Source organism: Scardinius erythrophthalmus (assembly GCF_964197995.2).
Source record: "Scardinius erythrophthalmus genome assembly, chromosome: 21".
Lineage (NCBI taxonomy): Eukaryota > Metazoa > Chordata > Actinopteri > Cypriniformes > Leuciscidae > Scardinius > Scardinius erythrophthalmus.
Window position 1 is genome coordinate 4,075,898 of NC_138241.1, and position 22,648 is coordinate 4,098,545.

Here is a 22,648-nt window from a genome sequence, read left to right on the forward strand (position 1 = left end):
GTCTGGCTTGCCAGGCTAGTTTTATGCCACTTCAAAGTAAATGTATATATTACGATGAATGTGGAATATCTCCATTGAGGCTTAATAATATCAATATATATATTTAGTAGGTATATCGCCCAGCCCTAGCATTAAGTGTGTGATGTCGGATGCTTTAATATCTGAAGCATTGCCAGCTGTCAGCAAAATGAATTATAAAAAAAAAATTTAAAATTCCTTATTCCTAAAGAATATGTTTATATAATTCCATCTCTTGCATTTGGTATTGAGTTAGAATATGACAGTCTCAGAAGAGCATATGGATGCATATCAAGGATGTTGATTTCATTTGAAATAATATCTATAAATCTGACTCGTTCAACCATTTACTAACGCTATTTACATTTCGTACAAGTAGAAACATTTTGGCACTGTTAAATGTCATGGATTTAAGTAAGTCGTTACTTTACTACATTTTTCATACAAAAATACCTATAAGAACATATGGGTTGAACTTCATGACACTGTTCATATAAGAAACAAATCAACATTACTTTTAAGGGAAGATTGCAAACGATGCATCTCCATCCATACGCACATATTGCACAAACGATGAACAGTCCAAATGCACAAATGGTGTGTTTCTTTTGTAATTAATCTCTTTAGAGAACATCTGAATATTACCCTGCTGTGTGTGTGCCACATCAAATAATGCACATCTGTGAGAAAATAGATTCGCTTTTCATTTCAATTTTGAGCCACAATCATTGTTAAAACGAGAGGACGGGGCGGTGTCCGAAAGATTTTAATACGCGTACAAAAATATCTTAACAGACCTCATATTTACTGAGGGTTTGACTTTTAGGACACGCTCGAGTCACTTCTGCACCAGTAGAGCACGTTGTGTGTCATGTTCCCCCTGTGATTCTGATTGATGCTGCTACTGGCGCAGAAATTCAGCGTGTGATGTAAAAACGAGTGTTTGAAGAAGGCTCACACTCGTCCACAGGAGTCCGTGACGTATGAAACACAGAACACGATGGGTTTCTGTCCTGCAGCCGATCACGAGCCGCTCTACAGGAGTCTGCAGCCGCCGAACGGGTTTTTCGTTTTCTTCGTCCGCTGCTTGTTTGGTCGCAGGTTGATGACATCACGGCCGTTCAGATCGCTGGTGTTCTGGTTCGGATGAGTGCCGCCGGAAGTGTTAAAAACACCTGGGAAAAAGAAGAGCAAGAGACTATATAACAATGCATGATCATGCTTCATCTGAAGTGTGATAAACACTGGCACTGTCGTTTAAATATGCAAAAAATAATCAGAATGAAATAAAACCTATATTAATGAAAGTAAGTGTCAAGGTTTAGTTGGTTAGTTTTGACCCTAGTCGTAAAATAAATAAATAAATATATAATTTTTTATATCTCTCTCTCTCTCTCTCTCTCTCTCTCTCTCTCTCTCTCTCTCTCTCTCTCTCTCTCTCTCTCTCTCTCTCTCTCTCTCTCTCTCTCTCTCTCTCTCTCTCTCTCTCTCTCTCTCTCTCTCTCTCTCTCTCTCTCTCTCTCTCTCTCTCTCTCTCTCTCTCTCTCTCTCTCTCTCTCTCTCTCTCTCTCTCTCTCTCTCTCTCTCTCTCTCTCTCTCTCTATATATATATATATATATATATATATATATATATATATATATATACACATACATACATACATATACACACTTCCGGTCAAAAGTTTTAGATCTGTACGATTTTTAATGTTTAATGTTTTTAAAAGAAGTCTCTTCTGCTGACCAAGGCTGCATTTATTTGATTAAAAATACAAACAGAAACAGTAATATTGTGAAATATTATTCCAATTTAAAACAGCTGTTTTCTATGTGAATATACAGTAAAGTGTAATTTATTCCTGTGATCAAAGCTGAATTTTCAGCATCATTACTCCAGTCTTCAGTGTCACATGATCCTTCAGAAATCATTCTAATATGATGATTTGATGCTTGATGATTATTATCAATGTTGAAAACAGTTTTTTACATTTTTATTTCATGATGCTATGATGAATAGAAAGTTGAAAAGAACAGCATTTATCTGAAATCTAAAGCTTTTGTAACATTAAACACTACCGTTCAAAAGTTTGGGGTCAGTAAGAATTTTAATTTTATTTTTGGGGGAAAGAAATAAAATAAATCAATACTTTTATTCATCAAGGATGAGTTAAACTGATCAAAAGTGACAGTAAAGACATTTATAATGTTAGAAAATATTCTATTTTAAATAAATGCTGTTCTTTTGAAATTTCTATTCATCAAAGAATTTTGGAAAAAAAATTGTACACAACCGTTTTCAACACTGATAATAATGAGAAATGTTTCTTGATCATCAAATCATCATATTATACTGATTTCTGAAGGATCATGTGACACTGAAGACTGGAGTAATGATGCTGAAAATTCAGCTTTGATCACAGGAATAAAATACAGTTTAAAATATATTAAAATAGAAAACAGTCAATTTAAATTGTCATAATATTTCACAATATTACTGTTTTTTATCAAATAAATGCAGCCTTGGTGAGCAGAAGAGACTTCTTTTAAAAACATAAAAAATCTTACCGATCTAAAACTTTTGACCAGTAATTCATAGAATATGAATTCATATATATATATATATATATCTTACAAACATATCTTATAAATATTCATATATATATATATATATATATATATATATATATATATATCTTCTGCTGACCAAGGATGTATTTATTTGATGAAATATTCTGTACAAACAGTATTATTGTGAAATATTTTTACAATTAAAAATAAGTGTTTTCTATGTCACTCCAGTCTTCAGTGTCACATGATCCTTCAGAAATCACTCTAATATGATGATTTGATGCTCAAAAAACATGTATGATTATTATCAGTGTTGAAATCAGTTGTGCTTCTGCTTCATATCTTTGTGGAGACCTTGATACTTTGTTTTTTATGATTCTTTGATGAACAGAAAAAAAAAAAAAAACATTTATTTGAAAAAGAAACATTTCATTAATGAATAAAATTATTAATTTCTTTAAAAAAAAAAATTATAAAAATAGAGAATGCTACATTTTAACAGGGCCGTATGTAAAGTAATGTCACACAAAAGTTCAGTCTTACCTATTTTATTGCTGGATGTATGAACAACCTCGCTCTCCTCCGCTGACTGTTGCTTGAGTCGATGCAGATATTTGTCAGCTAGATACTTAAAAACTACAACAAATAAATTGTGTTATTTTATAATAAAGCATAATCAGTTTTGTGAGCGGAAAGGCTTCGTCACTCACCTTCATTGACGTTGAGATCTTCCTTCACTGATGTGCGATAGAATCTCAGCTTCAGCCTCTTAGCAAGACCTTCGGCCTCTTCACTGAAGCAACAACAACACACACACACACACACACACACACACACACACACACACACACACACACACACACACACACACACACACACACACACACACACACACACACACACACACACACACACACACACACACATCAATCCCTGGAAAGCTAGAGAAAGCCTCTGATGCTTTTCGGTCATTTTTATTTATTTCTTTTATTTTTCTTCATCGGAATGGTACGAAACTTGGTAAAGGTTTTGGCACTTGCTGTGTGAACACAAAACTATCCTGGACATGATTTGAAAAGGTTAAATGGTCCTGAAAAAAATAGTCACACTTGTATAATTGTTCACAGTCTAAAACAAGCGGATTGGAAATGAATGGGAGACGAATTTCCTCTAGTGGAAGCGTTTGGTACTGCGGCCAAACACAATCTCACTGAACGCTCATTTTTTGAGATATCAAGCTCAAATTTGTAACACAACTTGTTTAGATTAATGGCTTTGATTTTCTTGCAGTTTTAGAGCAAGACGTGTTTTTGAAAATATAGATTTCATATTAAAAACATTTAAATAGTATTTTTCATAACAATAAACAAAATTCTGTAACTATTTTTTAAGTTCTGTAACTTTTTACAGAATAATTTGCCAAGTGTTGACTTTAAACAGAGATCAAACTTAAGTCTGTGCTTTAAAGCATTCAAGATTTATGACAATTTAAGTTGGAAATTTAATTTTCAGGTCTATGCTAAAAACGTGAATAAATAGATTATAAATACTGCGTAAATATAATGTAAAACCATAAAATCCCCTAAAAATACAAAATATTAAATAAAAAAAAACATAAAATCAAACTTAAATATAGTACATTCCTTTCATTGAAATGAACAAAAATTCTGTAATTTTTGACCGCCACGCGAAGAGTACCAGAGCATTAAAGGTGCACTGTGTAATATTTTGGAGGATCTGTTGACAGAAATGCAATATCATATGCATAACTATATTTTCAGTGGTGTATAAAGATCTTACTTAATGAACCGTTATGTTTTTATTACCTGAGAAATGAGCATTGCTATCTACACACACCGCGGGTCCCCTTACATCGACATGTTTCTACGGTGGCCCTGAATGGACAAACGCGTTACGTCACTATGTTGTTCTTCGTGCAGAGAAGCTTCAGCTAAAGTCAGCGAATAAAACACTGACACAATGATGAACAAGTAACAATAATATTCGCAATAACATATCGTTTTACTGAATAATCAAGTAAACCTAATTTCTTTATTTATCTTTGTAAAAAAAACTCATTCTTAAAGGGGTGGTATAATGACCTTTTCACAAGATGTAAAATAAGTCTCTGATGTCCCCAGAGTGTGTGTGAAGTTTTAACTCAAAATACCACACAGATATTTTATATAGCAGGTTAAAATTGTCACTTTTTTAAAGGGTGAGCAAAAACGCACCGTTTTTGTGTCTGTCCCTTTAAATGCAAATGAGCTGCTGCTCCCGGCACAGGGGGCGGAGCTTCAACAGCTTGCACTCACACAGACACGCACTGAAAATTTCAAACACTTTTAGCCTTTTGTGTTCAAACCGAAGTCAGACAATGATGGAGAGACTCTAGAAGAAGTGACAACATGTAGAAGCAACAGGACATTTCTGAATGTTTAATTGATGAATTTATGAAGCTTATGTGTAGTTATCTTCTAGTCATTGATTAGCATATTCTGTCTTGATAATCTATAAATTGTGTTCAGGGGGCGGGGTTTATGTAAATCCTAGGGTTGGTGATGTTACTAACATAAAAAATCTCTCCCTTTGCTTTGAACGTTGAGCGTTGTAACTTTGCAGATGTTGTTTATGCTCAAACAGCAACATTACACACTAACTAGTGATGCTAAAAATGACACAGTGCACCTTTACAGAGCATCACTGACTCTTACTTCTTGATCACCGTGTCGTCCAGCAGATCGATCTTGTTCTGCACCAGGACCGTGGGAATGTCGCCCACCTCCATCTCCACCTTCTCCCTCCAGCTGCCGATGGCCTCGAACGAGTCTCTGTCGGTGGTGGAGAACACCAGCACACACGCCTGAGCTCCTGCGGGACCGATCACACGTCACTAGGACTGCACAATATATCGAAATATCGCAAATGTATATATCGCGATATTATTTTTACATTTGATTATTGAGTTTCTGTTGTTGAATAACCCTAATGTAGGATACCCGAGGTTTACACTGATGTTAAAATAACACTTCTTATACTACAGTAAAACACTGATGTTCACTTTCAGAAGCTGTAGGGCTGTTTTCTAGTCACAAAAAGAATATCACATATCACATTTTTCTTCAATATCGTGCAGCCCTACACGTCTCTCTCTCACACACACACACACACACACACACACACACACACACACACACACACACACACACACACCTCTGTAATAGGCCTTGGTGATGGCATCAAACTCCTCCTGTCCTGCCGTGTCCCACAACATCAATCTCACGTCCTCGTCGTTCACTCTGGAACACATGCAAACAACCTCAAAATTCATTTAGCACAGGTCTAATAGCTAAATAGGGTAATAATTGCTAAAATAGGGTTTAAAATGGGTTTTCACAGTGATGCTGTGTTCTAATATAAATAGAGGTGTACCAATATATCGCAATACAAAAATGCAATAATATGTATTGTGTATAATTCACCCAAAATAAAAATGCACGTTTTCAGAGTTTTAGTGTCAGTACTACATTAAACTACTATATATGTTTAATATAATGTATAATAATGCAATGGGGGAATATTTGTGGGTCCTGATAATGCCAAATGTCTGATGTTACCAGTAAAAAGTGGCCTACATTATTTTTAATATATCTAGTCAGTGAAACAGTGCAAGCATATTCATCTAAAATAATTCTGTATTTTCAGCTTGAGAATCATGAATATTGTTATTCTGGTGTCTCTATTGTCCTGTGTGTTGGGTTTCCAGCACCGAGTCCAAGCCTATTCACTTACACACACAATGTAAAACCAAATTTAGCATTTTTATCAATAGTACATTTTTTGTTATCATATGTGACCCTGGACCACAAAACCAGTCACATGGGTCTTTTTTTATTTTTTTTTATTGAGATGTATACATCATCTGAAAGCTGAATAAATAAGCTTTCCACTGATGTATGGTTTGTTAGGATAGGCAATAGACAATATTTGGTCGAGATTCAACTATATGAAGATCTTGAATCTGAGGGTGCAAAAAAATCGAAACATTGAGAAAATCTCCTTTAAAGTTGTCCATTTATGTTCCCGATTGTGCAGCATTCACTCACAAAAATAAATGTTTTATATATTTACGGTAGGAAATTTACAAAATATCTTCAAGGAACATGATATTTACTTAATCTCCTAATGATTTTTGGCATAAAAGAAAAATCGATAATTTTGACCCCTTCAGTGTATTTTTGGCTATTGTCACAAATATACCCGTGCGACATGTGACTGGTTTTGTGATCCAGGGTCACATTTGTCTTGGAGAATCGCAATAATATCGTATTGTGAGTTCAATATCGTGATATGTATCGAATCGTGACATGAAGGAATCGTTACGCCCCTAAATATAAAGAAGCTTTTTTTCCAGTATTAAGAACCTTTGTGGAACGGAAAGGTTCTATAGATGTTAAAGATTCTTCATTGTCAATAAAAGAACCTTGATTTTTAAGAGTGCAATAGACCGTTGAAAAAGCCTTTAAAAGGCAACAGTTACATCAAATAATTGGGTCATAAACTGCTTAGACTAGTCAAGACTGGTCATAATTTAAGTCAGTTACATAAAAAGAAAGATTGGTCTAATTTGAATCCAAGAAGTGAGACTGATTATATATATCCCATCCCCGTAAGACTTTCGTTCATCTTCAGAACACAAATGAAGATATTTCTGATTAAATCTGAGAGCTGTCTCACTCCTCCATAGGCTTCTCTGTAATTGAAACTTGCCGGCCCAGAAAGTGAGTAAAGACAATGTTTAAAATAGTCCAAGTGACTACAGTGGCTCAACCTTAAGTTTATCAAGTGACGAGAATACTTTAAGTGCGCAAAAACACCCAAAAATAATGACTTTATTCAACTCTTCATTTTCTTCTGTGTTTCTCTGAGTGAGTTCACGTAGTGTAACAGCGCAGCGCTTCTGGGTTGTACGTCAGAACGGAGGCTCACTATTGGCCGACGCTGGTCATGTGTGTGATGCTGGCCAATAGTGAGCCTCCGTTTAGACTACTTTACTAACTTTCTGGGCCGGCAAGTTTCAATAACAGAGAAGCCTATGTAGGAGTGAGACAGCTCTCAGATTTAATCAGAGAAATATCTTAATTTGTGTTCTGAAGATGAACGAAAGTCTGACGGGGTTGAACAACATGAGGGCGAGTAATTACTGACAGAATTTTTGGGTAAAATAACCCTTTAAGTTAGCGGCTATGTTTATGCAACTGGTCCCTGCTTTCGCTCTCAGTTTGACTAAGCTTTGAAACCGACGAAGCCACTGACACCTCATTTGTTCCTCGTTTCGTTTTATGTGTACAGCCAGTAAACCACACAGATTTTCTCTGGCGTTCCCTTCCGATGTCACATCTCACGTTATAATAGCTGGAAAGATCCAGGAACTACACGTTTGTGTCGTCACTGCGAACAAAGACAAGAGGATCTTCTTTTCCCAAGGGTTTGCCTGAGCGTCACCGCGAGTTATTTGTCATTTCCCATATTTAAATATTTAAATGGAAACAGGAAATGTGCTTGTCCAGAAGTGTTAAATCATCTCTCTCGGGTCAAGCGTGAGCCATGTTTACTGGCAGTTACTTCTGTTTATGTGACCCACTTTAGGCTGTTTACAGTACGTATGAGTGGAATACTGAACATACTGTTGTAGTATATACTATATGCATATGAAACACAGATGGGCAGTACTGGCAAAATATATCTCAGCATGAAAATTCAATATCACAATAACATGGATGTCAAATGGGGTTCAAAAAAATTTAAAGGTTGCTTGACCATTTTTGATTTTCTTAAAGTCCAACTGAGATCAAAATTGACCCTATTTACTTTGTTAGCGCATATTACTAGTCTTGTGGTGAAAAATTAATCCGTGCAAGTTAATACACAGAAAAAATTTGTTTGCCGTCGTAATCTTTAATCAAAGTCTGAAAAGTTACTTCCGGTCTGGAATGGCGTTCCTACGGAGCCCAGGAAGTAGGGTTGGGCGGTATTACGGTAATATCGGATACCGCGGGATCTTAAAATAGCACCGGTATCAGTTTCAATACCGTCATTACCGGCACTTATATAGCCTATAATATATATAATTTATTTATTGCCTAAAAAATGCTTATGTGTGGTTGCAGTTTGGTAATATTTCTGGTTCCAACCGAATAAGAAGGGAGAGGCGGTAAATACTGATGAGGCAATTTGTAAATTGTGCCATAAAAAGGTGACCGCGAGAGATGTAAACACCTCTAACCTAATGTCGCATCTCCGAAACTACCACCCACTCACTACTGCCAGGATGCATTTTGTTCTCGAGTTCATTAAATAAGCGCATTAAGTTTCGTATTTTATCATAATGTTATTTTTTCCATCTTTCTTGATTATGAAAAGTGAACAGCACAAATAAGATGGGATGCATCGGGAGTCAGACGATTTGACCACTTCAATAAATTTCGTTTTGTAAAAGGCCTCTTTAAAACGAATTTCGTTTTGTATAAATTGTATCTTAATTTCAATACATTTTTCATCAACCAATTGCCTATATATTTAATATAATCATGACATGATGGGCGCTGGCATGCCACGGTCACTTGCATTGAAATCTCATAAATTAGGGTAAACGTACCTATTAAGCTCACCAAAATCTACATTGAGACATTTTTAGTGCACAAGATATTGGTTTTAGTACAAGAAGTTATTTTAAAATAAAATATTAATCTCTCACACTATAATATTTCATTTTATTTTAAATGACAAAAGTATTTCAATTAAGATGTACATCATTAAATATAAAAAGTCTGGCTGTGCTTAATGGGTACATTTTGTACCCTTTAAGCACACCCCTGTTCCCAATAAGCTCACAACAAGTTTTATTAAAAAATCTTGTTTATTTTAAACAACCTTTTTAAGGAATAATTGAAAAAAGTTTTATTTGAAGGTACAGAGTCAATCACAAAAAAACAGAACACTAAAATCAAGCAACAAGGCATTCAATTTGATCAGGTAGCCTATCCTATTCATAGTGACGTGTCATTCAAACTCATTGCAACATCTAGACTAGTCCACGTTCAGCTATGTAACCCATATTGAAAAATCAAATAACAAAACAAACCAATGTGCTCCTTAAAGGGATACTCCACTTTTTTTGGAAATTGGCTCATTTTACAACTCCCCCAGAGTTAAACAGTTGAGTTTTACCGTTTTCGAATCCATTCAGCCGATCTCCGGGTCTGGCGGTACCACTTTTAGCATAGCTTAGCATAATGAATTGAACCGGACAAGACCATTAGCATCTCTCTCAAAAAAATGACCAAAGAGTTTCGATATTTTTCCTATTTAAAACTCGACTCTTCTGTAGTTACATCGTGTAATAAGACCGACAGAAAATGTAAAGTTTAAATTTTCTAGGCTGATATGGCTAGGAACTATACTCTCAAAATCGCACCTTTTCATTTTCCGTCCGTCTTAGTACACGATGTAACTACAGAAGAGTCGAGTTTTAAATAGGAAAAATATCGAAACTCTTTGGTAATTTTTTTGAGAGAGATGCTAATGGTCTTGTCCGGTTCAATTCATTTGCTAAGCTATGCTAAAAGTGGTACCGCCAGACCCGGAGATCGGCTGAATGGATTCGAAAACGGTAAAACTCAACTGTTTAACTCTGGGGGAGTTGTAAAATGAGCTTATTTCCAAAAAAAGTGGAGTATCCCTTTAACTCTCTGGGTCAGAGCTTTCCTGTCTACTCCAAACTTCTTGGACAGATACGACAGGTTTCTGATGGCTCCTTCTTTGTATGACATGCCTCTTTCATCTTTGGGCATACACTATAGTTTCGTCTAGCTTTTGTCATCTTAAGACTGTGAAAATAAGTTTATTAATCATTTTTTTTGAAGATTAACATAGTGACAACCATCAGTTAATATTTAAATTCTGATTATTAAGTATTTACATAGACGTTTAATGTGGGTGAGCTTAAAGGGAGCACACACTGTGCTTAATTGGAGCAAAAACATTTTTTAATTAATAAATATTAAATTAAAATTTAAAGGAAAATATTTAGCTAAATTAATAATCTAGGTAATGTATTAAGTTTATACCAATTTTAATATGAACAACTATTATAGACAATATCTATGAAATTATGCTTTTTCTAATTGATGTCACACTGAAGCTGTGTGATTGTCATAGTAGTGCACCCTTTAAGCTCACCTAACAATAATATGAATTCTTTAAAAATTACAGCAGTTTAAAACCACAGACTATCAATAAAATGTAAAATTATAATATTATGGATTTAAAAGTACAAGCCATTAATTCCTGTGAAGTAATATATTAATGTAGCACACAATCTTATACAGCTAGTAAGCTAGCTATGTTCGTAGCATCTGGGCTATGTTGCTAAAACTATCTTTTAGATCTAACTGTAATTATTTCCCACATCCAGGTTCCAGGTTATAATATTCAAAAGTCTAAACATTAATCTCTTAATTTTGCAATAAGAAGATGTACTTCTTCAAAATAAAGGCTTAAACATATAAAAAATGCACATCTGAGGGGCTCCTCTTCTGGTGAAAGTTTTCAGACAGCTTTGAAAATAGCCGCCAGACAGTGTGAACACATGGACACACATATCTCAGTGTGCAATGGTCTGATTGGTTTAAAATTACAGGAGGTATATAGTAACAAACACATCAATTGGTTAATACATCAAATAGGATAATACATTGCTGTTTCTTTTTATAATCTGAGCTCCAAGATGGTAGTGTGCTTAATGGGTACTTGAGCTTAATAGGTACGTTTACCCTAACCGAAACTTGGAGATGGCGATCGTCAATTTCTTTAAACAAAACAATTCAAAACGAAAAGAAATACAGGGTAGGCTACTCTCTGATTAATCCATGATGTGCATTTCTCTCTATGGCGTTCAGATGGCGATCGTCAATTTCTCAAAACGAAAAGACAAAGGCCACTCTGATTATTTAATCCATGATGTGCATTTCTCTCTAGGCGCGTTCATACGGAGATGTGATCATCAATTTCAGCAAACGAAACCATACAAACCGAATAGAAATAGACTAGCCTACTCTCTGTAATCCATGATGTGCATTTCGTTCACTATGAAGATGGTGATCGTCAATTTCTTTAAACGAAACAATTCAAAACGAAAAGAAATATAGTCTGATTAATCAATGATGTGCATTTCTCTCTATAGGCGCGTTCACCACAGAGATGGCGATCGTCAACTTCCACCTTTGCAGAAAAGTTTTATTAATAAAAATCAAATGGACACGCGTCACCGGATTACAAAGGCACTTCTTGCTTGTTGCACGCACACAGATATTATGTTGAATAATGGTGGGCTCGGGCTCATAATAACAGTTAATGCCGTCGGCCGGACTCAGACACAACGTGCACGGCTTGATTTGTTTTTTTTTTTCCCGATCTGGCATTCAGTTTCTGAACTGTGTAGGCACAAACCAACAGTTTGGTGACGCCGTCTGAGCCCATTATGTCATAATTTTTAATTAGTCACGGTAATACCGTATACCCCGGTAAAATAGGGAGGGGGTTTGACGGTATCAAAATTCGAATACCGCCCAAGCCTACCGGGAAAGCACCTGTGGGAGAAAAAAAAATAAAATCCGTGGCGACGGTTTTGCAATCCGTCCGCTCAGTTTATAAACCGTACTCACGAATTCTCAAACTGTTCCCTCGGTTTAACAAATCGTGCCCACGGGTTAATAAACCGCACCCACGAGTTTCTAATCCGCGTTCTCAGATTTGTAAACCGTGCCTTCAGTTTTTGCAATCTGTACCCACAAATTCACAATCCGTTCCCACGTGGGTTTGTAATCTGTACTCACGGATTTGTGGCTCATTCTCATTTTAGAAGAACACGTTGTTAACAAATATTATTGTATATTGTTTTATTGTGTAATAAGTGGAATACATCAAATTGTCTTAACTGCGTCTGCATGCTTAAAGTGATTCTCAATTTTAGCGGGTATGGGTGTAATATACTATTTAATAGGCCTATGAATGACGTGCATCAAAATCTTTTGTTTATTTGTGATAATCTTAACACTTTATTATTATTTTCTAACCTGTATTATGACTGATATTTGACGAATTGCTTTGTTCCTTTTTTGTAAGTTTTGGACAAACGCGTCTTCTAAATATGTACTCAACGGTAGGGCTGGGACGGTATGGATTTTTTCTTACCGCGGTTGAAAAGAAAGAAATTTCCACGGTATAGCGGTAAACCGCTTTGAATCCGAAATACTGAAGCCTTTATAAAATAACGCAGTGCTACTGCACAGCCAGACAGTGCTGAGGATTACTCGCACGCTATTGGCTGGTCAGTGGGAACTGCACAAACCAATGGCAGTGCAGTGTAACTGCACGAACCAATCGGTGCGAAGCCGAACTGAGGCAGGGGAATCCCCGGGGAAATTCCAGGGGGAATCTGCCTATAAAAGGCTGGAATTGCCATGGATTCAGGTTTTTATGGTTTGCTATATATTTCATATGTGTGTTTAATATATGTATTAAATAGGTATACGAAATATAATTCAGCAAAAAATCCGAATTACGAGATATAAACTCACAGTCACACTTTAGATTAGATTAGATTTGTGTCCAATTCTCACTATTAACTATGACTTTTGCCTCAGTAAACTCCTAATGACTGCTTATTAATAGTTAATAAGGTAGTTGTTAAGTTTATGTATTGGGTGGATTAAGGGATGTAGAATATGATCATGCAGAATAGGGCATTAATATGTGCTTTATGAGTACTAATAATCAGCCAATATCCTAGTAATATGCAAGCTAATAAACTAGTTAAAGGGATGGTTCGGTGTAAAATCAACCTAGGGTCCTTTGCACCCTTTGCACTACATCCTTATGCATCGCTTTCTGCAGGACTTTTACGGGCTTTTCCTAAAACCACGGAAGTGACGTCGACGTCCCGGTTAGCGGTAGCATGAGCAGTCAGGCAAGTGTTATTTATATAAACTCCTGATGTACTTACAAACTTTCCAATGGCTCGTTTTATGAGTACAGAACCTATTTGTACTACTGTAGAAGTTTGGTGCCATTCTGGGCATTATTAGTGGGGTAATTTACCAGATACATCATTGGATCCATTAGCGCCTTCACTAAGCCATCCGGCTGATATCTCTAAATAAGCTCTAACTTTAATAATGTTCAACCAAGGGAAAAAGGCTTCTTGGGGGGTGTTTGGCTCGAGGTCATGGTGCAAAGGACCCTAGGTTGATTTTACTCTGAACCATCCCTTTAATAGTGATAATTGGACCCTAAACTAAAGTGTATCCAAACTCAAACTGTGAGAAAACAGTCAGAATTGCATGAATGACAGCCAGAGGAGAGTTTGCAAAGCATGGCGATTACTGGACCGAACACAATGAGTCGCACACCGAATTCAGTTCTCCTTCGCGCGAACCTGTGCTTGAACGGACACATACATGCAGAATTCTGCTAAAATGGGGAGCATCCTCGTAAACAGTCACTTATGGCTTAGGTGAACAAACAACTGAGAAAGAAAATGGATGTGTATCATTATATTGGATCAGTGCATTCGTCTTAAAGTGACAGCAGCCTAATATTCCTGCTGCCATCTGTGTCATTAATGTTAATCAAACAAAATACAAAGAGTAACTCACTTTTGTATCTGTAACAAAGATTAATTATATTTAAATTATACAGTGAAGACTATGCAGTGTTATTTTACAGTTGATTCCTCAATTTATGTACCTGAATACAGTTAATTTAATTTGTATCTTTGTTCTACTGTATTTACATATGCTGGTAATTTGTTTTGTTTATTATTTTGTACGCAGATTCTCTCCCCTACAAAATCACTGAATGATTCATTCTTTCCAAAGAGAGCTTTTCAAGTAATCTGGTACATTTTTTTTCCATATCGCAATAAAGATTGCAGAAAAACTAAATATCGCAATGTCAGTTTTTTATCCTGACTTTTTCAATGACATTTTTCAATATTTAGACCACTTATATTATTGACTCCTCAGGATGTGAAGAGAGTTTCAACCAGCATAACCAAAAGTGTTTATTACCAAAAAAAAGTACTACCCTGCCCTGGCTTTAAGTGAGAAAGTGTGAAAAAAAGTGCAGTTTTACAATGTGGTTTCCAGATCGCACTGGTTGCAGAGCTACGGCTAGAAGAATTCAGGGGGAAAGCCTATTTTATTATGTGCTTAAACTACAATGGTCCACTTGAGATGGATTAACTCAAACTGATTTATATAACAATGCCTATTAATGGATAATCCGGGAAATTAGAAACAATGAAAAAAGACTTATTCAGAATGTGATGGCTGCAAACGAAATTATCAGATTATTCATAACAAAGGAATGATGAGTGTTACATCAGAGCAAAATCAGCATCATGTATGTGAGAATGGGGTTAAAAACAAAACTCAAAATGTCACAATAACAACAGCCAAGCCATAAAACCCAGACTGACTCTGTGCTTCGCCTGACACTTACAGGTTTCTCCTCACCTTCACATGCTGAGTTTTTAAATTCTATTCTTGATATCAACAATTGAATTGCTACTAGTAAAATTTTTCATTTTTGATATCTGAAAATGTATTTCTGATATCAATATTATTTCAGATATCTAAAATGGCTTTCTTACTAGTAACAATCACATTCATGATATCAGAAATTAACATTGTCACTAGTAAAAATTGAATTATTGATATAAAAAATGAACATTGTTACTAGTAGCAATTCAATTGTTGATATCAAGAATAGACATTTCAACTAGTGACAGTTTAATTCTTGATATCAAAAATAAAGGTTTTTACTAGTAAGAATTGTATTTCTGATATGTAAAATTGGAATTTCAACAAGTAAGAAATCAATTCTTGATATCAACAATGGATTTTGAATGGCAGCCTATGGTGACATTTCACTAGTGAAAATACAATTACAGATATCAAGAATTATAGTTTTTACTAGTTGAAATTAAATTGTTGATATCAAGAATTAGCATTGTTACTAGTGGAAATGTAATTTCTGATATCAAAAATTGGCATTGTTATAGTAGAAATCTAATTCCTGATATCAATAACTATCATTTTAACTAGTGAAAATTGAATTGTTGATATCAAGAATTAGTATCCTGGAAATGAATGAAAGTTAAAAGGCTTGCCATACACGACTGCCTCCCTCACTGTATATCAGTGGCGGCTGCTGGTCTTTCAAGGACGGGACGCTCATTTTCGGCCTACATCATAAAAACTGTCCTTTTATTTATACGTAAATTCTACGTTCCTTTTCAAGAAAATGCTCTGTGACCCTGTCGTACCAACTAGGCGTCTTTTCCAGCGACTTGACCAGTGTCCTCTCAATGGCCAGCAGAGTTCAATATAATTGTATAAATGTAATAATATAATAAAGGTATAAATAATAATATAATGAAGTATAATAATACTACTACTAATAATATATATTTTTTAATTATTTTAATAATTATTTTTTAATTATTACTAATAATAATATAAGTAATAATATAATAAAGGTATAAATGTAGAATTGTGTGAACTGTATTATGAAAATTGGCTTGCAATTTCAACAAGCAAATACCAAGAAATAGTTCGCAGCAGTTTGTCTTTCGACTACACTTGTGAAATCCGCGATGGGACTGAGCTCGAACAGCTTCAGCATCAGCGACTTTATATAGTATGAAAGCGCTGTCAATCAAAAGGAGACGCAGCCTTTCGACAGACCCTCCAATCATCACGCAGAAGCCGGAGTCCAGGCCAGCCCACTCCTCATTCACCACCCACGGGCGAGACATCATCGCAGCATTTATCCCATGACCGTCTAGTTTCGAAGCACTGAAAAAAAACTGTTCAAAGCAGCTCCACTGAAGTCACTGGACGCTCGGCTTCAACAGGGAAATGCACTGTGACGCTACGGGAATGTATGAGAAGGAAATCGAGTCAGCCGACCTGCTATATGGAGCTGATTCTGAACGAACTCGTCTTTGAGATGAACGGTTTCTAACGCATTTTTAGTCAATAAAATGTTAACACAATAGTACATATCTGACCATTAATTTTTTGACATTATAGGGGGAAGCCGAGCTTCCCTTGCAGCCTTAAAGAAATCCCCACTGGTGTATAGGCTGAGAGAGCTCACGGCTTCGGGAGGGGCGGATGTGCACGTGTCATTCAGAACACAAGACAAAATAAGAGTGTTCTTGCAAAACAGGACAAGGCAAAATAATCGTTTTTACTCAATTGTACTATTTTGGTGATCGTTGGGAGTAGGGCTGTCACTTTTGTGAAAAAATCCTGTTCGATTTTTGAGTCATAAGTGTTCACTGAATCGATTGTAAAATCGATTTTCCATGTCTAAAGACGTTTCCATTTTAAATGCCAAATATAGGCAAATCCATGGACAACTAACAGGCATTAGGACGAACGTAAAGAGGGCGCTTGAGATGCGCACAAGTCAGCAATATTTCTGATGATTTATTGGCATGAAGTTTCATGCACAATGACAAACAGGAGTGCAACGTTCTCGAAAAACAATAAGCAGAGTGAACTGCCATAACATCAGTGAAAAACATTACCGCAGGCTTCAGCATGGCTGTGTTTACGATTAGAAATGTCAAACTAAATTCACCTGCACAGGCGATTGTAGCCCGAATCTGTATCTGTATGCATGAGACTGTCTGAATACCGGCAGAATTCACAGTTTTGCAGTAAAAAGAGACACATTATGCAGAAGTATAATCTGCTGTTATGTGTGTTTGTCAGAGCCTGCAGTTGCTGTGTGACGTGCGTTCGCTGCGGGCGTATCGTGACGAGCTGGACGCGCTCCGAGAAAAGACGTTAAAATCGATTCCCTATTTTTGTTTACGAAACTTGTGTTGGTTGGTCCGATCGATTGTGCAATCGATTTCCGACCGTAAAGTGACAGCCCTAGTTGGAAGCCAACATCGAAATCGAAATTCAATGAATTGCACACAGCCCTAGTTCAAACACAGAACCCAAAAGCTGTGCGTGAGAACTCATAAAAGCATTTCAAAGCAGCCCGACTGAAGCGTAAAACTAAAGCACGCTCACATTATCTGTCTCTCCAGAAAGTCGACCCCGATGGTCTTCTTGTAGTCCTTGGTGAAGATGCCCTTGCAGTATCGCTGAATCATGCTGGACTTGCCGACCGCTCCGTTGCCCACCACCACCACCTTGATGGCCACTTCCATGTCCTCCTCCAGCATGGCTGGGTCTGTGTGGGGTTCGCTTCACGTTAGAGCTTCTGCTGTGGGATCTGCTCAACTCTAGCCTGTGTCAGGAGAGCAATTGACAGATCAGTCACAATCACACACATTAAGGCTGCGTTCACACTCGGCATTAACAAGATTAGCTAGCATGAACTAGTCTAACAATGAACTGCACTTATACAGCATTAACTAATCTTTGCTTATGTTAATTTCAACATTTACTAATACTTTATTAAAATATTGTTAGCATTAGTTAATGCACTGTGAACTAACATGATTGGCGTTGGCGTTATGGATGTGACAGTTTTGCGTGGAATTGCCCAGCTGTATTTTTATTAACTAACATTAACAAAGATTAACAAATACAGTAACAAATGTATTGCTCATGGTTAGTTCATGTTAGCTAATACAATACATTAACTAATGTAAACTAATGAACCTTATTGTAAAGTGTTACCAGTATATTTTGGTTTTAAGGGCATAAGAATTTGTGGGAACGTACTTAATTGTCACGAGAATAATTTCAAAAAAAAAAAATAGGATTTATTTAAAAAGCAAAGAGGAATTTTATTTCTTTCTTTTGGTTTTGGGGTGAAATATGACTAGACATGATTTTGACAGGTTTCATAAGAATCAACAACTATAATCAATGAAACTGGCCTTGAATCTGCAGAAAAGTAGAAATTATTGTTGTCACGATACTGGCATTTCTCATTTTTGATACGATACCTAGAATAATATAGATATTCTATATACCATTTTTGATACCAAATAGATATTTTTAATATTATCTCATAATTTTTTGCCCATCCATTGAAAGTGTAATCAATATATTTAAGCTATAAAAAGTAACACACAGTAATCCATATGAATCGAGCTGTTTAATCCAAGGCTTCTGAAGAGACGAGATCACTTTCACATTTGAAATCACCAATGAAATCTGACAACTGCCTCGTCAATTTTGTTTCTAATCTCTCAAATCGAGACCTTTTTTTTTCAGGCAAAATGAATCAATTATGAAAAAATGTCTCTAAGCAGCTCTACAGATTAAGAGCGTCATCATTCAGATCAAATAGTTTCAGTGCTGATTCAGTTCAATAACTGAGATGATGTTGCAAAGTTCATTAGGCTGGAAATGAATTTGATTCAGCTATAAAGACAAAATTGAAATTAAATTCCCTCATTAAATTAAATTACATTAAATGAGGGAATTTAACTGAGACAATTAAGACTGAGATTAGCAGTTTAAACAGTGACAGGATCCATTTAACTAAGCAGCGTTTAAGTAGTTTACCCCAAATCTTTTTCCACATGGAATCAAAAATGGTATATAGAATATCTATATTCTTCTAGATATTGTATCAAAATGAGAAATTCCAGTATCGTGACAACAATAATTTCTACTTTTCTGCAGATTCAAGGCCTGGAACAGCCAGTTTCATTGATTATAGTTGTTAAAATCTTATAAAACCTGTCAAAATCATGTCTAGTCATATTTCACCCCAAAACCAAAATAAATAAATAAAATTCCTCTTTGCATATGAAATGAATCCTATTTTTTTTTTTTTACAAATTATGCACTACTCTTCTGCGACACACTCAAAAGTATGTACTTTTCTTCACAAAAACAGTACTTTAGGTCATAGTATAAGTACACTGAAAAAAACAAACAATAAGTTTACCTAATATTTCTTTGACAAGTTTTTGCACGCATATTAAATAAATTTCACATATGGAATTAAGTAAACTCTACTTAACTAAGTTAAGTGAAAGTAACAAAGAAACTAAGTCATTTTAACTTGGCTAGTATATCTATTTAGTTGAAGTTTCCTTTGCAATGCATTTAACTCGAACAATATAACATTGATTTAAACCACACTTTTAAAGAATATGCTTTACTAAGTGGTCAATACATTAGATATTCTACATGTAAGGACTCACACATCATGTGAACGCAGAGAGCTCAATACTGGGTAGACAATACACAATGACGGTAACATTTGATGGATCGTTTTTGTGTTTGAAAGTAATTTTGAGTAGAAAATGAACTCTAAATGTCACAAAATGGCAAGTTACTAATCCTGACGACAAACACAATGATAAAACTGTGTAAACACAGCTGGAAAAATCAACCTCATTAATTATTCAAGGCCCAGTGCATGATGGGAGCACAAAAGTTGAGTAATTTTACTTAACTTTATTAGGTTGATGTTACTTTTTCCTTTCTACATGCTTGAATTAAGTACCAATATATAATTTACTTTAATTTTCGCCTAAACTAACTTTTTCATGTAAATTACATTGTTTTTTCTCTAGTATTTACTTCACCACAAAATCATTTTCATCAGTGTTTGAGACTTGGGACACACACACAATAGTTGTGTCTACTACAGCAGGAGTCTCGGGTCTTGAATGCTGTAAAGATAGCAGCGACACTAGCGCTCACATATTACGTTACGCTAGCAAGGCCTCCCGCGTTTCTCCTGAGTAACTAAATACACCAGCTAACCTGACACAACAATGACCACATCCATGAGTCTCACACCAGACCTCGTCTCCACGGGACGATCTCCCATCAAACACACTCGCAAAACATAAAAATCGGTTGTTTTTGCTATGTACTGTTTTACAGTTGGATTTCTAATACTTTACAATACAATGCATTGGTAACACTTTCCAATAAGGTTCATTAGTTGACATGAACTAATAATGAACTGCACATATGCAGCATTTATTAATGTTAATTTCAACATTTACTAATAGCCTACTTTATTAAAATCATGTTAGCATTAATGCACTGTGAACTAACATGAACAGCTGTATTTTTATTAACTAAAGTTAAAGATTAATACTGTAACAAATGTATTGCGCATTCAGTTCATGTTAGTTAATATATTAAGTTATTGTAAAGTGTTACCAATATACATTTACAGATCATAACAACTATTTTATAAATGTGTTTTAAATGCATTTTGCAAGATTAGATTTCTTCCTTTCGTTTGGTTCGGCTTTTAGAGATGAATAGAGACTTTAGAGACGAGAGAAGAATCAGTGTTGTTCCTACAGGTGTTTCTGTGTGTGTGTGTGTGTGTGTGTGTGTGTGTGGCAGGTGTAAAAACACGCTGAACCCTAAAATATAAATGAATGACACTCTATGAGCACCAAAACGATCCATATGCCTGTTTAAAGCAGCTGTTAGTGGTCACATTACACACATCGTACACGTCTTACACAGGATTTGTTGCAGTTAGAGATCTATACAGCACTTTGCTTATTATGCAAACAAAAAGTGGCAAAAACATTGGAGGAAACGGCTTATATGTAACCATTTGTGTACATCACCATGTTTTTACCATATTCATTCAACATGGTATAAGATACTACTACTCCAAATCACAAGAATTGCAAGGATCCCCCATATTTTTAGTAGTGCAAAACAAATCCTTGTGAGATATTAATGAGTAATATTAATTAACAACAAACTAACTGTACATAGGGTTAGGTTTAGCTGCTTGTGATTATGCATTGTGTACAGTTAGTACTAGTACTGTACTATAGTAACATGGACACTGCGAGATAAAGTGTTACCAACATCTTTAAGTAACGTTAATAGAACGTTTGTTCAATGTTATTTGGTCTTTAATGATGTTCTCAAAACGTTAGCATGATAATTTATACGTCGTTCAGTTGATGTGAATGTTTCAGAACGTTCAGAGAACCTTTAGGAGTAACTTAACGTTCCCATGATGTTTGCAGAAAGAACAAATGGAATGTTCCTTTAACGTTCGCACAACAACAAACTCAGAACGTTTCGAACGTCCAGAGAACTTTCAGGAAAAAACGTTTGAATAACTTAATGGGAACGTTATGTGTTGGCTGGGATGGTGCAGTGATGTGTCTGATGGCATGATACTTTGTTATGTAGACGCACTGAACGATTATTAATAAGTATTTGGATGGTACTTAAATTTCTGGTACATTGTGTCAGTGAGGAAGGGAACGCGGTGTCTTACCTGCATTCGTGTTACCAGGTTACATCACATTATTTCGTCTCTGAAGATCCGACACGAGGATAATAATAAACGCGAGCTGTCCAGGAAGATCCACGCACACACACACAGCTCTAATGATTTATGAACACACACACATCTGCTGGATGTAAATATAACACAGCTTTTAAATCCGCACAGTTTATCAAAGGAGTGGCCTCCTCCTTCTCCTCCTTTCCTGCTCTCTCTCTCTCTGTCTCTCTCTCTCTCTCCAGCCTGGATGATCCGATCTCAAACGAGCTCTGAGGAAGCAAATGTCAACAGATACAGATGAGAACAGATATAGCGGAGCGTCTTGACGTGTTTTGCAGTCATCCACGACTCTCTGTGCTGTGTGTGAGTGTGTGTGTGTGTGTGTGTGTGTCTCATCTGTTGACCGCAGCAACAGTCACGCGTGAAGCGGGAGACCACTCTGCGAGATCGCCCACCAAAAACACCCTTTTCAAAATAAAAGCCATTTCATTTATTTAATGTATTTAGTCACCAAAATGGACAATTCTTGAATTATTAGTAATTATATTTATTTTTATTTTCATTTATTTTTATTAAATTATTTATACGTGCACATCTTTTTTAATTTGTCCTCGTAATCCCTACTTAAAATAACTTCTCCTCTCCTTTCTGCAAGATCTCTTCTCCTCTCTGATGACGTGTTTACTGGTGCAAGGGCGGGACACTTTCGACCAATAGCAAACCA

General features: G+C 35.9%; 1 protein-coding gene across 1 annotated transcript; it reads right to left on the reverse strand.

Annotated features, from left to right (window-relative positions):
- rab23 (RAB23, member RAS oncogene family) lies at window positions 1–22,388 on the reverse strand. The gene is made up of 7 exons (XM_081350281.1): window positions 21,916–22,388; window positions 17,745–17,964; window positions 5,800–5,885; window positions 5,301–5,457; window positions 3,297–3,379; window positions 3,130–3,222; window positions 1–1,193 (listed from the first exon to the last, which is right to left on the reverse strand). Exons 2-7 carry the CDS (start codon window positions 17,897–17,899, stop codon window positions 1,054–1,056), a joined length of 714 nt encoding a protein of 237 aa, XP_081206407.1. The 5' UTR covers window positions 17,900–17,964; window positions 21,916–22,388; the 3' UTR covers window positions 1–1,053.
- Window positions 22,389–22,648: the final 260 nt, after the last annotated feature.

What these genes read in the sequence shown, in the direction of transcription:
- rab23 (XM_081350281.1), bottom strand. Translation starts at nt 17,899, where the DNA reads ATGCTGGAGGAGGACATGGAAGTGGCCATCAAGGTGGTGGTGGTGGGC. An exon ending in CACCAAGGCCTATTACAGAG is followed by an intron (nt 5,458 to 5,799) that starts GTGTGTGTGTGT and finishes TCGGTCCCGCAG; the next exon opens with GAGCTCAGGCGTGTGTGCTG. An exon ending in AGATCTCAACGTCAATGAAG is followed by an intron (nt 3,223 to 3,296) that starts GTGAGTGACGAA and finishes TATTTGTTGTAG; the next exon opens with TTTTTAAGTATCTAGCTGAC.